At 41.2% G+C, this 19,705-nt stretch overlaps 1 protein-coding gene across 3 annotated transcripts in view; it reads left to right on the top strand.

Annotated features, from left to right (window-relative positions):
• pitpnm3 (PITPNM family member 3) overlaps positions 1-19,705 on the top strand; it is a 122,329-nt gene that overhangs the window by 76,793 nt on the left and 25,831 nt on the right. For all 3 annotated transcript variants that reach the window (XM_049577168.1, XM_049577170.1, XM_049577167.1), the window contains exons 7-11: positions 4,613-4,802; positions 6,498-6,620; positions 8,638-8,825; positions 17,927-18,084; positions 18,814-18,984. In XM_049577168.1, the coding sequence (XP_049433125.1) occupies positions 4,613-4,802; positions 6,498-6,620; positions 8,638-8,825; positions 17,927-18,084; positions 18,814-18,984 (830 nt within the window). The remainder of the gene's footprint in view (positions 1-4,612; positions 4,803-6,497; positions 6,621-8,637; positions 8,826-17,926; positions 18,085-18,813; positions 18,985-19,705) is intronic.

Genomic DNA, 19,705 nt, shown 5'->3' with positions numbered 1-19,705 from the left:
CTCGAGGGAATTCCTTCAAATTTATTACAAACATCCACTTGCCATAACTCAAGAATTCCTATGCTAATTATGACATTTCATGCTAAATTATCTAATAGGATAAAAAGATGAAGTGATGACATTTTATATTCAAAAGGTAAAAAGTTACCTTCACTCTGACATCATAATGTTCTGCAGAAACATTTTCGTGGCCATTACTCAATGTCATAATTCAGGAACAGAAGGAGAGACAAGTGGTCAGATACTGAATTGGTGACACTAATCTTGGGTGTCCATCTTGACACTTTGCTGATTGTATAGATCTTCTGTTCGGGGGGAAGATGTCTGTGCAGCATCCATGATTTAGAATATGTAGCTTTTTCGCAGCAAAATCCATGCACGTGGTGTCTATTTCTATTTTTTCTCTGTGAAAAGGTTCAACAACAGATGGTTTCATATGTTGTAAAGCCCTCAAAGTTAGCTGTCATGACTAAATAGGAATCTGTAGAGACATGGATGCAAACTGTAACTGTAACTTGACTGGTTCACTTCAACCTGTGGTCAAGTAGCCCAGGTTATTTTCATCCAATCATCTCACATACAAGTAGAAGTAAACTGTTGTGTGGGCTATTTCTGACCCTGACCAGACACACACATGTGGGTGTTTTTTATTTGAAGAGTTTTTTAAGGAGGTTACTCACGGTTAGTCAATGGCTGGATATCACAGCAGCTTCTCTAAAATTCAGTCAACATTTAGTTTTTGCTTAGTCACTAAATGTACTTGAATATACATGGGAAATAGAGGCTACTTTTACTGAAATACATACTTTAAATAAGTGATTTAAAGTGACTGCCATAAAAGCAGCCACTCCAAAAAAATATGCAAATTACAATTTGTACATTAAAATAATCAGACAAGTCATGTCACAGGCAGTTTCTTAATTTTGAGAGGAGGTGCACGTCTATCACATAGACATGCACAAGTGTAGCTCAACAGTCTATTTACCACCACCTTTAGACTGTATATAGACCTAGAAAAGCAAAAAACATTCTTAGGTTGAATATTTTCTACCACCTTTATATAATTCCCCACTATCCCTCTAAGGGGAGATTCTGCAAACTTTGTTTTTGTGACAGCTCGTGGAACATGGCAGCTGTGGCTGGCGAGATGGTGTTTCTGTTGGTCTCACACATATTTTTTTTCCCACCTGCACCCACTTGATATTTTGGTGACTTGCTGTGAACTTGACTTTGCCCAATACGGGGAGGAGGCGTAGCAGGGGGGCATGTCAACAGCAATCAAGGGCACAGTGCAACTTCAGTATCGCTGGTGCTTTTGCTTGCAGCACTCACCTGCTCAGAGCAGGTCAAAGATACAAACTACAGTTGTGCTCTGTGGTTATTTTTTTAGTATGGTTGTAACCTGAAAGCATGTATACACAGCTCTAAGGTTTACCAACCACTGTGCGGATGATACGTTTTCCAATTAGATTTTCACATATTTCTGTCAAACTGAAAAGGTTTACTTAGAAAGCTTTTAATCCATTGACTCTGGTGGCTGATGTAAATAATCACCCTTCAACACAGATCTGTCACTGGTTGCTCTTGTGCTGGCAGTGGGGATTGTGGAGGTGGCTTTATCCACTGTAGGTGTCATAGACTCACTGGTGAACACTGTGTTGCTGGAAGCACAACAATCACATCAACTGTCTGTCGTCTTCCCAACAGGTTTCACAAAGCCTGCAGCTTGGTATCTTGTAATTGCAGCAGAAATTGGCTGTGGCTGCTGTAAACTGCTGTATGTGGCAGTGCAGACTCATGGCATAGAAAGCATAGATAATAGATAAATAGTATTAATTAATAATAAATTAATAGATAAAAGATTTTTTTAGGAAAAGTTCTCAAACTTGCAGTTTAATCTGGATAATTGGAGGTCCTTTGGTCCTGAAAATAGGAATATAATGAGAAGATTTACACAATCACCCAATCAGTGTAAGCAATCAAGTAAATGGCTTGATTTGAATATACAACGGGACCTTCACAGTCAGTGAAGGAACATTAAGTTGCTCCCAATTGTTCAGAGACTAGATGAAATATTTTCATTTTCTTGCATGGGGTATTGTGGCCATGGCAACACAATGTTTGGCTCTAATTAAAGGAACTTCTTAAATCCCCAGAGGCACAATAGGCATGCCTGCTGTTACTGGACGTACCAATAAATCATGCTCATCACATTAGCAGAAAGACAAGAGCATCTAACCCATTTTGGGACATTTCCTTATTTGTTTATTTAGCTTAGATAAAAAAAATTGAATTAATTTAATCTCTTTGAGCTGAGATAGAGTGGCCCAGAATGTGTTTAGATTCAGTTCAATCTTATTGTCATTATACTGTCCCGTACAACAAAACACAGGGCATTAAACAGGTTAATTCAAGTGTTCACTGTTGTATACACTTTAATTTACCATATGTGTAGATGGTTGTAATAGTACATGAGCTAACAGAAACAAAGACTAAGACAACAAAGATATAACATTCACCTGCAGACATTTCCCAAACTATTTTATTTCCAGGCTGTATCTTGTTGGCTGCCGTACTTCCAAGATTTACCAGGGCTTTGCTGGAAGTGGAAAGTGTGCAGAGACAGTAACTTAACTGAAGATAAGGAGACCCCTGGGCCCAGGTGTTCTTCATTAGCTAATGAGCTTCAATGCCTGAGATTCTTAAGTACTTTTTGTTTCACTTGGCTGGTGATATTCTGATTTTTTTATTTTGTAATCGTCACTATATCCCATTTAAAGGCAAAAAATATAGATTTTTTTGCTAAAAAGTTTTGCTACTTTTGCCTGTTTTGCCTGTCCTTAAAAAATCTGGATGCCACCTGTTGCACCCACTCAAACACCGTTGCAGACAAAGTACCCCCCCTCTTGGCAACAGTACTTCCCAATGGCAGTGGCCCCCCAGCAGGATAATGCACCATGCCACACTGCAAAAACTGTTTAGAAATGGCCTGTGGACCGTGACAAGAAGCTCAAGGTGTCAACCTGGCTTCTAAATTTCCCAGGTCCCAATCTGCTCAAGGATTCTTGTGATGTGCCGGTGCCCCAGATATACCCCTAATCCAAGGTGGGACTTCCTTGGATCGGACTTGGCTCTGACCTGTCAAGGCATGGACACAGGATCTCTGGGAGTGTCCTGTGGTATCTGGCACCATGTGCTGGCGGCAGATCCATGTAGTCCTTTGGGTTGTGAGATGGGTTAATGGCACGTGCCACAAATGCTCATTCAGATTGGGATCTGGCGCATTTGGAGGCCAGATTGACACTTTGAGGTCATTGTCACATTCCTTGGGCCATTACTGAGCGATCTTTGGGGAGTACTGTTGCCATGAGGCGGGGTACTTGGTCTGCAACGGTGTTTGAGTGGGTGGAACATGTCAGGTGGTATCCACATGAATGCCAGAACCAAAGGTTTCCCAGCAGAACAATGCATTGGAACAAAATAATCAAAGTCAGTTTGTGTCCTTTTTGTCCTTATTCCAATTTAAGGATCTGGGCACAGAGGGGGAAGCTCTCTGTGGATACGATAGGCCTTTTTCACGAAAGACATTTTGACTTGTCATAGTAGAAAAGCACAGGTGTGAATAATGAAATTAACAATGGATTTCAAATAGATTTCAAATTGTTGGTTTTGGTGTTTTCATGGCCAGGCTGCCCTTTCCTTTACTTAGTTTTAGTTTTGGTGTTAAGCTAGGTTAAATAGATCACTTATCTATTTATCTAATGATTATATGGAACAGATGGAATTATTATTGGTCTTGTAATCTAAGCAGTATTGTGTCCCTCCCAAGATGTTGCATTATATACAATTTTTGCACCAGCATGAGAACTGTCAGCCCTTATTTCTTCAGAAAGGTTGTGCCCCTCTGTGCAGTGAGGTGTCCATGGTTTCTGACATATTTCAGCCTTGATGTGGCTTTGCTGCTTCTTCCTGTAAGCAGAGTATCTGATGGATGATGACAGGGTTGACACTGTGGCTCAAGGAGAGAGTGCAGGGCAATGCCATCTTTTACTGATTCCCCATGCTACATGAAGTGTTCTGCTTGAGCTGCATCTGCACTGTCATTGTGACACACACGAGCAAATACACACACATCCATTAAAGTCTACTAAACAGTAAAGACAAAAAGACTCTGCTCTTATTGCTGTTACCTCTGCAGATTGGCCTCTGTTTTATTCCTTAAGATAACATCCCTTTTCTTCTTATCTTGCTTGTACACACACACACACACACACACACACACACACACACACACACACACACACAGTAGCATTGTGGGAAAGCCTTGCCTCAAATCAGATAGAGTGCATCATGAACAGATCGAATGAGACATAAAGACATTGATTTTATTTCCTTTTATTTATCTACTTTATTTGATTTACTTTGATTGTCAACATCATGAACCTAATTCAATGAACATTATATTAATTTAAATGGAAGTTACTGTGCATTAGTGCCATTTTTCAAAGTTCAAAGACTGTCTTCAGACATTAATTGATTATGCATTCTGTTGTGGTTTTTCATACTGTACCTCCCTTTTCACCCTTTCATCCCCCTCTTCTTCCTCTTCCAGTCTGAACCCATACAGCTATGACGAGAGCTGTGTGTCCAGTAGCGTGGACCACCTGCCCCTTGCTGCTCTCCCCCTTCTCGCTATCGTCTCACCTCGCTACCAGGATGCCGTGGCGACCGTGATCGCCCGCGCCAACCAGGTCTACCGCAACTTCCTGCAGTCGGAGGATGGCCAGGGATTCACGGGTCAGGTCTGTATTAAACTTCTCGTGGTTGGAGAGGAGCGGAGAACTCGTTCACTCGAGTTTCTCATCATTGAATAATGAGCTGTAGGCACTTTAATAGAAGTCAATGATTGTCAAAGGAAGTACAGATTGCTTTTGAGTGGGCCGTGTAATCTGTTAGCCCCCAGAGGGCTCCAGATGTCTGTTGTTTAAGCGGACCACTTTTCACTCTCTTGTACGTAACAACTACTATGCTCTTGGAAACAAGATGTATTTTCTAGAGAGGTAATGATCCATGCTAAGGCTTTTCATAAGTGAGTGTAGTTTCACAGCATTACTGTAGGTTCGGAATGTTGGACAAAACTTCTGTTGGCTTTATAAGTAATAATAACATTAGTTCTTCTGCGTGTATTTTAAAAGGCTCATCAACTTTAATGGCAGTTTTCAACAAATAATTGTTGTTTTTCTTTGCTTCATATATTTTTTTTTTAATCAGCTGCTGCAGTTCAGCTGCAGCTTGTTTGAATGAAACCCCTCAGATTCTCAGGCCTTCAAAGCACATTATTGAGACATACTGGTCAATATAATCCTGATGCCAATCAGCAAGTTAATATCCCCAACAGTTTACTACAATAAAGGTAATTATACCAATGCCTTTTATTCTTGATTGGCTCTTTCCAATGGATATATTGGTTGTGATAGGTTGATATTTTGTGTACTTACTTTATGTGCTGCTATATAATGTAGATATGTGTAAGTCTTCCCCTTCCCAATTCATTTCTACAACTTTGTTTGCTCATTAAGATGATTAAAGTCAACCCTTGCCCTCTAATTACTTCGCAGTATTTTCTCTACAAATCTGTCAATGTGTAATTACCTTTAATATAATCAGCTGAGGGAATTTTCACTCCAACACTTGTGATTTGTAATTATTTATTGGCTGCTGTTGCAGTCGCAGTCATATCGATTGACACGCCAACTTAAAGAAAAAAGCAAAGAGTTGTGTTTGGAGCATCTTCACTGCAAAAGTGACACATGTAAGGATAATTTTAAAAAGCATTCACGCTCATGAAGTCAATGCCAATGCTGGCAGAATTGGAACAACAGAAAAACCTTTCTTTATTCTGACTAAAACCCATTTTAGTTCCCTGAAATGATCCCTCTGTAGGTCTTTCCACCAAGTGAGAGATGCAGCTGTCAGAAATTCGAGCTATGTCTGACTTGGAATTACAGAGGCCATGAACCGTTTTCCCTCGTGGTTGCTTGTAATTACAGTCTGAATGATATGTTGTGAACATGGCAGGAAAAAAAAAAAACCCACTTGATATGTGAGTGTGCTGTTGATGTCCCACAATGCAATCCGCATGGGAAATGGAGGAGCTACTGACAGCTCAGTAAATTGCGAATGGTGATGACAACTCCTGGACGATACAGCGTAGGACAACAAAAAATAAGAATTACATTTTTAGAAAGACATTCTTTTCTTTTCTCGTATACTGATTAACACATTGCATCACACCTACAAAACTTTTTCTCCTAAGACAATTAGTATATTGTACATACTGTGTCCTATTGAACTGGGAGACAGCGAGTGTCATGCCTTCCTGTCCTGTGAAATATGTCATTTCTTCATCATATCTCAAATTGTCCTCTTGCAAAGTCCTTCACTGACTGAGTGCACCATATGTGGAGGCTGTCTAAATTATATATTGTCCCGAGTAGGTATGCCTGATGGGCGACTGTGTGGGAGGTGTGCTGTGTTTCGATGCTTTGTGCTTCAGTAACCACCAGAGGCCTGGCAGCCCCAACAACAGCAGCAGGAACAACAGCACTGAGAGCCTGAAGGTAGGAGCTCACTGTTACATCGATGATATTATGCTGATGCAGCCCCTTCAATGTATGAAACATTTGCACATTCATTCACATTTCTAAAGTGATGTAGTATATAAGCTGACTTTATCATCAAGAAGTGGAGGGGGTATTGGATGGTGTGTCACCTTGGCGAATTGCCTGCCAAGCTGCAGGCTACTGGTCAAGACCAATAAACAGCAGCACTGGTCGTGTTTTAGCGAGTCATTGCTCATTGTTTCCATCAGCTTTTTAGGCTCTGAACATGGGTGTTTTGTAGCAACCTATCTATGTTTTTTCCATTGGCTTTTCAGGCTCCTAACGTCATCATTTTGTAGCAACCCATCTGTGTTTCTCCAGCTGCTTTTAGGCTCCATATGTGGATGTTTTGTAGCAACCTGTCTTATGTTTTTCCATTGGCTTTTCAGGCTCCAAACATGGGCATTTTGTAAGACCCCTCTATGTTTTTCCATTGGCTTTTCAGGTTCCAAACATGGGTATTTGTAAGACCCCTAAGTGTTTTTCCGTAAGCTTTTCAGGCTCCTAACGTCATTGTTTTGTAGTTATCAATCTGTTTTCCATCAGCTTTTGAGGTTCCAAAAAAGATGTTTTGGAGCAACCCGTCTCTATTTTTCCAGTGGAATTTTAGGCTTTAACATCATCGTTTTGTAGCGACCCGTCTGTGTTTCTCCAGCTGTTTTTTAGGCTCCATATGTGGATGTTTTGTAGCAACCTGTCTATGTTTTTCCATTGGCTTTTCAGGCTCCAAACATGGGTATTTTGTAAGACCCCTCTGTGTTTTTCCATTAGCTTTTCAGGCTCCTAAAGTCATTGTTTTGTAGTTATCAATCTGTTTTCCATCAGCTTTTGAGGCTCCAAAATAGGTATTTTGGAGCAGCCCATTTGTATTTTTTCTAGTGTATTTTAAGGCTCCTAACATAGATGTTTTGTAGCGACCCATCTGTGTTTCTCCAGCTGCTTTTTAGGCTGCATATGTGGAGGTTTTGTAGCAACCTCTCAGCAGAGATAGTGCCAGGAAAAGTAGTTGTTTTTTACAGAGACATCATTGCATTTCCTGCTAGGACCTTTGGCACAAAAAGCAGTTGTTTTGTTTCAGCTGCTTTTCGTGCAGCTATTGTGCCCCTAAAACCGGGTATCTTAAGTCAAAACATAATGTTTTCCTAACCATAACCAATTGTTAACCACAACATTGTTGAAATGTTTTAACGTATCTGCTACATAACAACGTGCAAATACAACCTATTCTAGTTAGCTAAAACATTTGCACTGGTGATTGGGTTGGATGAGGATGATAATGATACATAGACCCGTACTGGGTTCGGGAGACTATAGTGAAGGAAAATTTTACAGTTGATACATGATTAAGAGATCACTGCAACTAATCAAAATTATGCGTATTTCATCATTAGCAGAGCTAACTGTCAAAAGCGTGTCTATGTGGCACCATTTGTCTGCACTAGTGAACGAACAGAGACGATCAAAACACAGCAGTCACCTTTACTATGTCTATTTCCTGTCAGTTTTTCAGCACAACACTTCTATCAAGACAGCCTTTAGAAATGTCACTAAACACAAGAGGCAAAGTCCTTGGCACTGTGTTTTCAGAAGTCTCATACATGAAAGGTGTAAATAAAAATTGTGTGTGTGGAGTTTTTCCAGGCACCATTTTTAGCTTTTACTGTGACGTGCATGTAGCATATTCATCATAATGTTTGTGCTGGATTGCCCTCTTGAAGCATCTTACAATTTGATTTTGCTCCTGCTAAATGTCACATGATCAGCACTTTCTGTCCGTTGCTCCCTTGCACTCCTCCCCTCCCCTTTGCTATGCAAATCCCCTCACTCCTAAAAAGATTCACTCCTTCACAGGTATGTTTTTTCGGTGCACACCTGGGAACACTCATCAACTCCTGTTGGATAAGGTTTTATTTTCTGGTGCCTTCACTGCTTTGAGGCTTTACAGTATGTTCCACACTCTCCTCCGTCCTCTCAGGATAACTCAGGCCTGCTCGGGGAGTCCAGCCTGGGTCTGAGTTCCAGCAAGAGGCTCAGTAAGAGCAACATCGATATCTCTGCCCCCAATGAAGGACACAGTCAGAGCGGGCTGCCGCTCAGCCGTAAGCAGAGTGACTCATATGATGGAGACACCTCGTCCACAGGCCAGCACAGCTTTTTTTCCAGGTGAGGCAGCACACATGAATTTACCCCCACACAAGGGTTTTAGGGTATGACAACATATACTGTAAGGCAATATATTTAGTTGACTGTAGCAGCGAAAACCGTGACATGCTGTTTATATCAAGGTATCCATCCAGTTGCTATCTCTGGATGTATCAGGCCATTAAAGGTTATGTTGAAAAATCAATAAGTGGGATTCATTGTTTATGATTAATGGTTATGTTGGATTTTTCTATAGGAATTTGCATCATTACTGTGAAGTACTTGGATTTTTCAGGCATTTGCTTGATTATCCAAAAACAGACATTCATCTCCGTTTTTTTAGCAATTGAAACTTTCTGAATTGATTTTCTATGTTTAAGCAATAAGACATGAGAAGGAGTGCTGTTGTGCACAGCACGACCTTGAGTGTGGTATTTCTTTTATACAACAGTCCTACATGTGCCATTTATTAACAGTAAAAGTGGCAACAGGTTATGATTTACATGTTCAGTTAACAATTTATTTGGCTCCACCAGCACAAATAGTTTAGCAACTGGACTGTTGCCAGCCAACACACAAACATTCCTGCATACTAGCGTGCTACTTTGTGTATCTACATGTTACCACAGGACAGCTACTTTAGGCCCGTTTCCACTGAAGAAGTTCCTGGTACTATTTGGGGGGCAGGAACTACTACAGGAATGTCCTCTTGCTCGGCCCTCTCAACCGCCGTGTCTCCACTGAGAGAGCGGAGTAGGAGGAAGGTTCCTGTAAAGTTACCGGGCTCTGGATGTGATGTAACCTTTGCGCGACCATTTTGACCGTGGCAACGTAGTGGCGTAGAGATGCTGTTAGTTGTTCACCGATAGCGGTGTCTGTTATAACTCACTAAACTCACAAAGTGGCCTGTGAAAAAAATATTTTTTCCAGCAGATGTCTTAGTTACAACATAATTGAGCTAACTGGAGTAGTTTCATGTCGTTTCCGACAACGGGAGGCTTTTAACAGATGACGTCCTGATGTTAGCTTTGCTGCTGCTGTTAGCTGTCCCTGTCCGCTGCAGCCACTGATGCTTTCTAGACATCGTGATTCCCCAAAACTGAATTTTTTTTTTTAATTTTTTTTTCCTTAATCCTTTATTAATAGACTTGACATTGCATTACATTAAGTGCAATTATACCAACATATTACAGATCATTGGATGTGTATTTATAACAACGTATTGTTGATTAACATGTTGCTGCTCTGCAACATCCTTCAAAAAGACATTAATAACATGTAAAATGACATAACCAAAAGGAACATAAAATTGACCAAAAAGAACAGAAAATAACTAATATGCTAAGAACATAAGGAAAAGAAAACATGTACCAACAATAAGGTGTACGAGGGAAAAACTATACCATATGCCGAACAGCCTGATCAGTTTTGTTATATATCATACATTTAGATCATTCAATACATAGGATTTTACCAATTATTTGAGAGGTCTTAAAAACGTTCTTGTTTTTAGTTATTTTGGAGACAGAGGCAAAGAGATATTGTAATTCGATATGAAATAAATTTATGTTGGGTTTAGTCTGAGTGATTCTAGATTTATGATTGTGAAACTTGCCAGTAAGACAGATGGCTTTGAGAGCACAGTTAATAGGTTGTACCTCTATATTACAGCTCAGAAACAAGACCATTTCTTCTGATATTGGTGTCAGTGTATTAAAAGCTGAGAAAATCAGTAGAGCAGCATCAGTCCAAAATTCTTGAGAAAAGGAACAAAACTGAATACATACCACACATAGCAACACAAAACTGCTTTGCTAGCTCAATCATGTTGTAACTAAGATATCCGCCAGAAATAATATGTTTTTCACGGACCGGTTATTGAGTTTGTTTACATGGCGGCGGAAGCTATGAACGAGCTAACCCTCGTCTGCTGAGTTCTTAAAATGCCGGCTATTTTGTTGCTTTCTGATGACGTCACATTCTGCCCTGAGTATATCCAATCAGCACCAAGTAACCCCCAGGCCCCAGCCAGGAGTTTTTGGGGCCGTTCTGAGTACCTACTCCGAGGCAGGGCCTTGTTTAGCCCCTGTAAAAGTTCTGGAACTCTGTCCTTCGGGGGTGGTTCCTGCAGTGAAGACACGCATCAACGGCCCCGGCCCCGTAAATTTACCCCAAAGTTCCTGCAGTGGAAATGGGCCTTTTGTATCATGTACAATTTATCTGTAGGTTTCCATTTATCGTGTGACCAGTGAAATAAGAGTCTGCTGTCAGTTGCTTTGTTGGCATACGTGTGATGCTGATGAGTTAACAGCTTCATCACTATGTTGTTTTGTCATCTGATGCCATATGAGCATACCTGGAGAGTTTTTTCCATCCCTTCGTCCTTTTCTGATGACCACTCATTATTTAACTCAGATGTTATTTCTAGAAATATGTTCCTCGTTGCGGTGCAAAGTTTGCTGCAACGACCCTTAATGTAGGCTAATTAACAGTTATCATAATCTTTATGCATAGTTAAAAGTCTCAGTGCTGTTATACTGTATATCAGGACTCATGGAATGCCTCTTGTCCAATTAAATTGCTTGGTCTGAACTAACTGTCCTATCAAATTTCGTATATCACCTTATATATGAGTGTCATGACATAGAATTACAAATACAACTTTACCCTTTGCAATATACCCACATTTGCCACTTGGAAAACCTGCATATTTCTTTCTACAGTTATGGTTAGAATTTACAATACTCTGAGTAAGAACAAGCTCCAGTAAGCTCCGATCAGACTAGAAATGTCAAAAGGATTTCAAAAGGCATTCAAAGGCAAAATGCATGCCATGTTTTTATTTATTCTCCTTAAAGAAAGCGACCTTGTGTGACTTCAGTGCAAAAACCAACAGCTTTTCTTTTCATTGTAAACATAGCTTAAAATACATTAACACACACATTCATTCACACACAATACAATATACGCAAAGAAAAAATCCTATAATCAAAATCAGACTGCGTTTTTTTTTGTTTGTTTTTTTTTTACAACAATGGGTGGTGTAGAAAGGAGAGGCATACACAGATTGTGCACTGTGTACAATCAAACAGTTGCTTGTACAAACATAGCCTCCCATGTACAGTAAAAGTTTGGTAAATCTGGAAATGCACTGGAGCAAAATGGATTCAGTGTTTTGTGCAAGTCAAAAATGAACACAGTGTCACGGCTCATATATGATTTCCAGCATTTAAATTTGCACAATTTGGCCCAAACCAAAATGTAGTGCACACAAACACCCACACTTTGGCAAAAAGAGCACATGAGACAGACAAAGTAGAAATACTGTCATCCATTTCTGTCAAATAGCATTTGTCAATCACTGATGAGTGTGTAAGGGGTTCATACGATAACCCAGATGTTTCACTGCAGCCCTCATCCAGGTTTTACTGGAATGTATCACCCTGTCTCGCCCCTGCTCTTTATCAATATTAGCAGCTTGTCTGCCCTGCATGCCTACCTGCCTCTGCTGGACTATAAATAGCCTGTTTGTGCCTGTGCCAGCTAGTTTGTGTGGGAGACCAAGCGCTGTGGGTGATTTCAGCTGGGTCGGGGTGGCTGGAGGGGGTCCGACTGTCATGTTGATGCACTTCAAGCAACCAGTGTTCCCATTCCAAATCACAGGCTTCACCAGGCTTACACCATCACACTAATGGCTAATTTATGCTCAACATTAAATACAGATCCAGATACAGACGGAGCCTTCTGTCCATGCTCTGCGTTCATTTCGTCCGTATTTCTATGCTAACATCGTTTGAAACGGACGTATACGTTTTCGTATGTAAAGGGAGCATAAAGGAGCCCTAACACAGTCACTGCAGAGAGGATCCCATCTGTTCACAGTTATGACACATTGTGTTCGTGGGGTTGCACCTCTCACCTTTCACTTCTTGTTACATTCCTGATTAATCCCAGACATTGCTGTTTGAAGGGTTGCCTGTGCTCCTGGATTGCTCTTTTCCCCTGCACCTCCCAGTGGATATTCCCAGTCAACAAGAGGGCTTATTAAAATTCATTTTTTACACACATCGTCCGGCCTATCAGAATGACCTCCTGCATATCTGTCTACAGCAGCGTCAACTCCTTTTCACATACAGATTGCTCTGCATTGGCTCCAACTGGGTATTGGCTGTGAGATCATGTGCAAATAGTCACAACACCTAAGAGAACCCAGGAGAGAGTGCTCAGTGCAGCAAGCAGTGGGGCTGACGTGTCTTATGTTTACCTTGTCTTTCCCCAGTCTGTCTTTGTTAGGGATGTGTTCTGACCAGTTTTATTGATATTCAAACAGATGGTAATAAAACTAACTTCGGAGAAAAAAGGAACATCTAAATGGACATAACTGACAAAATTCAGACATCTATTTAGTCTAAAGTGATTAGAAAAAAGATTGTGTGCAGTTAGAGCTCCTAAAAGGCTTTGTGCATGCCTAATGGCCACAAGGAAATCTATTTGCAATACTTTAATAGGTAGGCATCAGCCACAGATCTATTTGCTGCTGCAGTTATGGGCTGGGTATTTTGTTACATGCTATGTGTTTATTGGCCATTATCCCTCATTAAAACACATCAAGCATTTACTCAATAATAGTGAGCCACTATAATATTTGCAGGGGTGGGCAGAAACTCATTACAAGTAATGCACATGGGCTAAAAAATGTTTTTCTAAAGAGCAAGTACTTTTTAGGTTCCTTTTTTCTTAACTGTACCTCTACTCCATAGCTGAGTATATTTTGCCAGTAATCGACTTATTATTTCACTGCATTTGCCATTTATACTTTTGCTACAACTAGTCTTCAGTAAATGTGGGGGTTGAGTTTTGAGGAGAGGCAGCTTGCAGCGACAATTTGGCCACACTTTTTATATACCAAAATCTAAAAAGACAACAGTTACATAAAGAAGTGCCTGCTGTGCTGTCCGAAAAACACTTTCTTTTTTTTTTTTTTTTTTTTTAAAGATTATTTTTTGGGCTTTTTGCCTTTAATGAACAGGACAGAGTGAAATGGGGTGAGAGAGAGTGGGGGGTGACATGCAGCAAAGGATTGCAAGCTGGAGTTGAACCTGTGACCGCTGCAGCGAGGCATTGCCTCTGTACATGGGGCACCAGCATTATCCATTATGCTAGTGACGCCCCCCGAAAAACAGTTTTGAGATGACTTTTAAAAACTGATCTTCTAACCTCTACAAGTACATTGAAGTAAGTTGCACATATTGTAAGTCAAAATGTAGTTAGCTTAGTTGTAGCGACAATAAGCAGCAGGCATGCTGTGTTTACATGGCAACTCGCGTGAGACTCGAGAACTAGCACCACCACTAGCCATCAGCTAGTCTCGTGCGAGTTGCCATGTAAACACAGCACACCTGCAGGGCAGGCTAACTGACCACGGTGAGAAATGATGCTATAAAAGTGGAGTAAATTAAGTTTTTTCAAGTCAGTTTTGCATGCTGCGGCTTCAGGGCACTTGGATTACGACGGACGAGCCATTCTGACGTTTTTGAAATGCATTAGCTGAGTTTTATTACATTTTCAAAATGTGGGTTCCATGTGGATTAAAAAACTACACTGGACTTCTTGTCGGCATGAGGGTCAGTAAGTCTGTATTTTCATTCTAAAGTGGCCATTTCCTTTAATATATTCAGTGTCATACTTTCGTTTGGTTATGTCATCGAGCTAGTTTGCTATCTCTGTCGAGAAGCTGCCAATTATTCACTCACTTTACAGCGGGAAACAGCACGTCAAAATAAAAGCTCTGTGCTGGAAATGCACTGTACTTCAAAATAAAGTGTGCTTCTCACAAACTTGACACATTAATGAGTCACTTGTGGTCCATTCAGAATGGACCAGCGACCCACTTTTGGACTGTGACTCACCAGTTGGGAACCACTGCCCTAAAGAATATTAATGCAAAGTAACTTGTGCTTTAAGTAATCATCAACAAGGTACATTTTTTTTTACTTTTACTTAAGTTACTATTATGGGAGTAAATGTAATTTACTAGTATACATTGTCAGTTCTCTACCCACCACTGACTATTTTTCATATTAATTTAACATACTGGTAACAATGTGCAGTTAAATGACATATGCTTTAGCTGCAAAAAGGGAAGTTTATCCCCTCCAGGCAGCAAAAATAAGACTTCACTTTCTAGACCAACAGGTAATTTATACACCACTGAATGAAAAGTGCACTTGCTCTGAGCATGGATTTCTGTTGAAATAAATTTAAAGTTCCTCTGCGGGCATCAGTTAAACTCCTAAGAAATCTGTTCCTCAACATCACATATTTAGAAGTGTAGAGGTCCCTTCATGCCTTAAAACGTGTTAGATATAACTCTTCACCTTTGCAGCATTTTGTATGTGTGAATCTATGAATATGCAAATTAGTCCCACCACTCAGCCGTTTGCCTGCAGCTGGAGCGCACCTGCTCACCTTCGACTCTGCTCATCAAACACACAAATTTCTGCTTGTGAACAGCAACAGGTGACATGAGCCTCTGGCTTGACTGCTTATCAAACGGCTGATAATGAGTTGCTAATGTTAGATAAACCTTGCTCCTGATCGTCAGCTCTGACAAGTTGAAGTGAAAACTGAACTTACTAAATTTGCAGAAAAAACAGTACATAGCCTGGCTTGTCCTCTGATACCACGGAAGTTGCCGAGATTAGGTTTAGCAAAAATGCTCAGCAATGACATTGACTGCTTATTTCGCCCATTATATATCTTGAAGGATATAAAAGACACCACATGGACATGTCAGCAAGACTAAAAACTTGATTTTGTACTAGACGGTGTCTTTGACATGTGCATATGGGACACCATGCACATCACTACTTTGCATGTACCTTTCACGTAATGAGTAATTACCCAGTGGTTCCTGTCTCTCCAGCCACTCAGACACTACCAATACTTTTCTCTGAGTTTGGAGGGTGTCATGATTACCCATGAGTGCTGTGATGATGACGTTTAAGGAGGTTTATCGCAAGTCAACAGGGAATGAGTGAGTGAAGAGGAAAAGAGTGTGAGGCACATAGCAGAGGGGCGATGGTGGATTGCAGACCAGGCTGGACGAGGGTGAGTGGCGTGAGCAGGGTTGGCAGGCAGACAGGAAGGCAGATGATCCTGAGGCACAGTTACTAGGCTCTTTCAAGATAAGCCAGGGCTGCACAGAATCTATTACCCTTGATCACTTCACAATGCACACCAGTGAGATTTGTGTCTGACGTCATTCCGACTTGCTGTGTTGTTTTGCAAAGGTGCACGATGATAATCTCACGAGATTGAGGCGGCTGGGGTTTTTAGAATCAGGCGCTGCAGTTGCTCTCAACCGACTTCATGATCCAGGGTATGATGGGAAATACCTGGCTCTCGCTCAACCACATGATGTTTTGTATTAACTTTTTATTTTTGGAGAGATTTTCGTTTGATTTGAAAGTTTAATCTCCTAACAGAAAACATGTTGTGTGGCTGATGATGACATTTAGTAGGAGTCAGTCTATTGTATAAAGGTTTGTGTTAAGTGGGATGTGAGGATTCTTAAAATAACACCTGTACAGATGTGAAGCCCTGATTATATCTGACTGATTTTTCATGAAAGCTGTTGTCTTGCATTTCTCTCCTCTGTGTTTATTAATGTTTTTAATTTATTTATGTAGTTTGAGGGGGACAGATCTGTTCTGCAAATTGATGTGATGCTGATGTACATGACAAGTCATGTAAAGTGGAGGCTGAAACATGAACAGAAATTACAGATTGCCTGTAAAGCATTTTAATAGGCTCCTCTGTCACAACTAAAACAATCTGAGACTGTGAACAAACAGATACATGGGTCTGATAACATTTTAATAAACTGGAATCAGATCTAACAGGATGCGAGTGTTTCTGTGACTTCCTGCGCAGACTGAAGGCTGCTGGAAACTGTCAGGAAACTGTGTGAATTGACTGTGGCTTTTTGTCACCACCTCCTGCAGCAGCCTGATCTCGTCCACTTTCCAGGCGAGGCGCAGTTAATCTCAAACGAGCCTAATGTCCTCACAGTTCCCAGAATTACCTGGACTAGCGAGGCCTGAAACAAGTCTCCACCAGAGTAGTTGAGACAGCTGGGGTTGATTTGCAGAAGAGGCATTGAGCTGAATGTGACTAGGTGTGTGGTGAGCCATGGGTCAGGAGGGGTGATGAGCTGATTGATGGTAGGTGTGTTGGTTGAATAGGGATTCACAAGCTGGGAGAGCGAGAATGAAACAAACCCTATATAACACACAGAGAATGGTGCATAGGAGACATGGGGGAAGTGGGAAAGAAACAAAAGGCGCACAGCCGTGACGGTGACAATGACAGCATTTTGCATCAGTAATTAATTTTGAGAGATAAACAGACAGACCGACAGTTTCTTAACAGCATGGTAGGAATGGACACATTATGAGAGGGAAGACAAAAACCAAAATGGAAGCGGAAGTCAATCAAAGCACTATTGATTTGGCTTTTAAAGATGGCTGGAGACTGTCGGCTAATCCTTTCTCCCCATGCAGGAGTTAATGGGGAAATGTTGGCTCGCTAGAGAGCAGAGAGATCTCGTCATGGCTGAGACGGGCTACGCTGTTCAAACAGCTGTAAGCGTGATGCAGCCTGTGAAGGCTGAGTGAAGAGCTGCACAGGCTGAGTCATAAAGGCACAGAGCTGACAACGACCCCAGAATGTTAAAACTATCCAGCCTACGGTTGAATCAGGACAAAGCAAAAGCTACACTGACTCATCTCTGTCAAGACTGAGACTTTTGCCTTTCCAACTTCAGTTTGCACATTATTGACATTTAAAAAATTAGATTACCCCTGTTGAAAGGAATAATAACATCCCAAAACTGTCTGAACTGAAGCCACATTTCATGGCTTTCACTTGTTCCTCATTCTTCATAAAAACAGCTTTTGTGATGAACAATATGAAGAACTTTCAAAGCAAACCTGCAGCATATCAGTCTCATGTATGCACTTGAATGCTTACTACAACCCAATTATCACTACGTTATTGCTGAATAAACCACCTTCACAAAATCCTCACTCGCCTTCCTCCTGCCTATGTCTATTCCCCAGTTTGATGAAGGAGGGTGTGGAGCTGCGTGGTGGCAGTGGCACCAGCCTGGTGCTGAACCCTGGTCGATTTGACTTTGAAGTGTCAGACTGCTTCCTGCTGGGCTGCCCGTTAGGCCTTGTGCTGGCCATGAGACGCACTGTGCTGCCTGCCGTCCAGGGTAAGATTGGAAACACATATGTAGCATACACTATGTTAGACAATGCAGTTCATATCCACGCCTGAGTGTGAGTGCAGTATGTGCACAAGCACTCGCAGATAACAGCAGCTTGTCTCCAGTTATTTTACTTTCCATTTGTGCTGTTATTATTAAGGTGCACTTACCCCTGAAGCACTTGCCTGCACTAACTGGTGTAAGAGGCGCTATAGAAATAAAGTTTGAATGATTCATTGATTGATTGAAATGTGACTGCAGTGAAATGACACAGCTGGATTGTCATTTAATGAGTTTTTCAGTAAGAATAATCAACGACTTTTAAAAGGATCTGATTCATTTAACCTGGATTTTACCCCTGCATCACAAGACAACTATTTTTTTTATTTATTCCTGATAAAAAATGAATAAATAAATAATTACTGATGATAAAAACTGATGGTGGACAGCCTAGACCCCTTGTGTTATTGTGTCCCCTCCACTTCTCAATCCAAAGTTACACCCTTGCCTGCTCCACTCTTTAATATAGTTTGCTATGAACAAAGTCCTCTCACGGCGAGCACTTACATAGACAGTTAGAAAATACTAAATTAAAGGTTATTATCATCTAGAGTTTTGTAATTGTAATTCTACCTGTGGCATTTCCAAAATGCTCATGGGCACAGCCACACTTCACTTGGCTGCTTCACAATGTCCCTAATGGATTTGCCTGTCCATTGTGTTTGTGACCCTCAGTGAGCCAGCTACATCCAGCCTGCTCTCAGATTTTCAACCTGTTTTACCCTTCGGACCCTTCAGCCTCCAGACTGGAGCCACTATTGCAGCCTCTCTTCCACAAGTTGCCACCCTTTGCTGTGCCGCGCTACCAGCGCTACCCTCTAGGAGATGGACGCACAATGCTCATAGGTAAGATGTGTGATTTGACCCTGGAAATCAATTTACGAGTGTCGGGGGAAGCGAGGGTAGCACCTGTTGAATATTTCATTGGTTAATCTATTTTCTGGTATAACTGTAGCCATATTAATGACCTTTTGGATTCTGCATTTCAAAGCTGGTGTGAAATCTCTGAGGAATTATGTTAGTGGGACTCGATTAAAGGGGCACAGAGATTCTATGACACAGTAATGTGAATTTTCACAGATGCACATGTGGAGCCTCAATCCAGTTTGTGTGAGCTTGCCCTGCAGAGGCAGAGCTAAATCCTGCCCTCAGGCTGGAAGTTTGTAGTAATTATACTTCATTTTCTTGTGGTGCAGTACCTTTAGCCTGCCACTGTTCTCTGAGGATCAGCCACAGTATGTGAGATATTAGTCTGCTGGATATGGCACAGCACTGCTGTAATCCCCCCAGAGGGCCTGGTTGTAGAGACTGAGTCCTTAATGAGCCACTGATTTATTTGAAGCATGTTTTAGCCCACTTTTGGGACATAGAGACTAGTTTTAAACTGCAGCGATGACGCATTGCCTGGTTCCCCTGGCCCTCTATCCACCTACCTCACTGAAAGAAAGTAGGGCAAGGACTGATCTCTCGAGCTAACAGCCTGCAAGCATGAGCTCAGATCAGAAGATAGGGCTTTGTGGTTTGGTGCACGGCTTTAAGAAATTCAAGACCCTTTTACTCAACATGC

Source organism: Epinephelus fuscoguttatus, linkage group LG5 (assembly GCF_011397635.1).
Source record: "Epinephelus fuscoguttatus linkage group LG5, E.fuscoguttatus.final_Chr_v1".
Classification (NCBI taxonomy): Eukaryota; Metazoa; Chordata; class Actinopteri; order Perciformes; family Serranidae; genus Epinephelus; species Epinephelus fuscoguttatus.
This window is presented reverse-complemented; position numbering and strand designations above follow the sequence as displayed.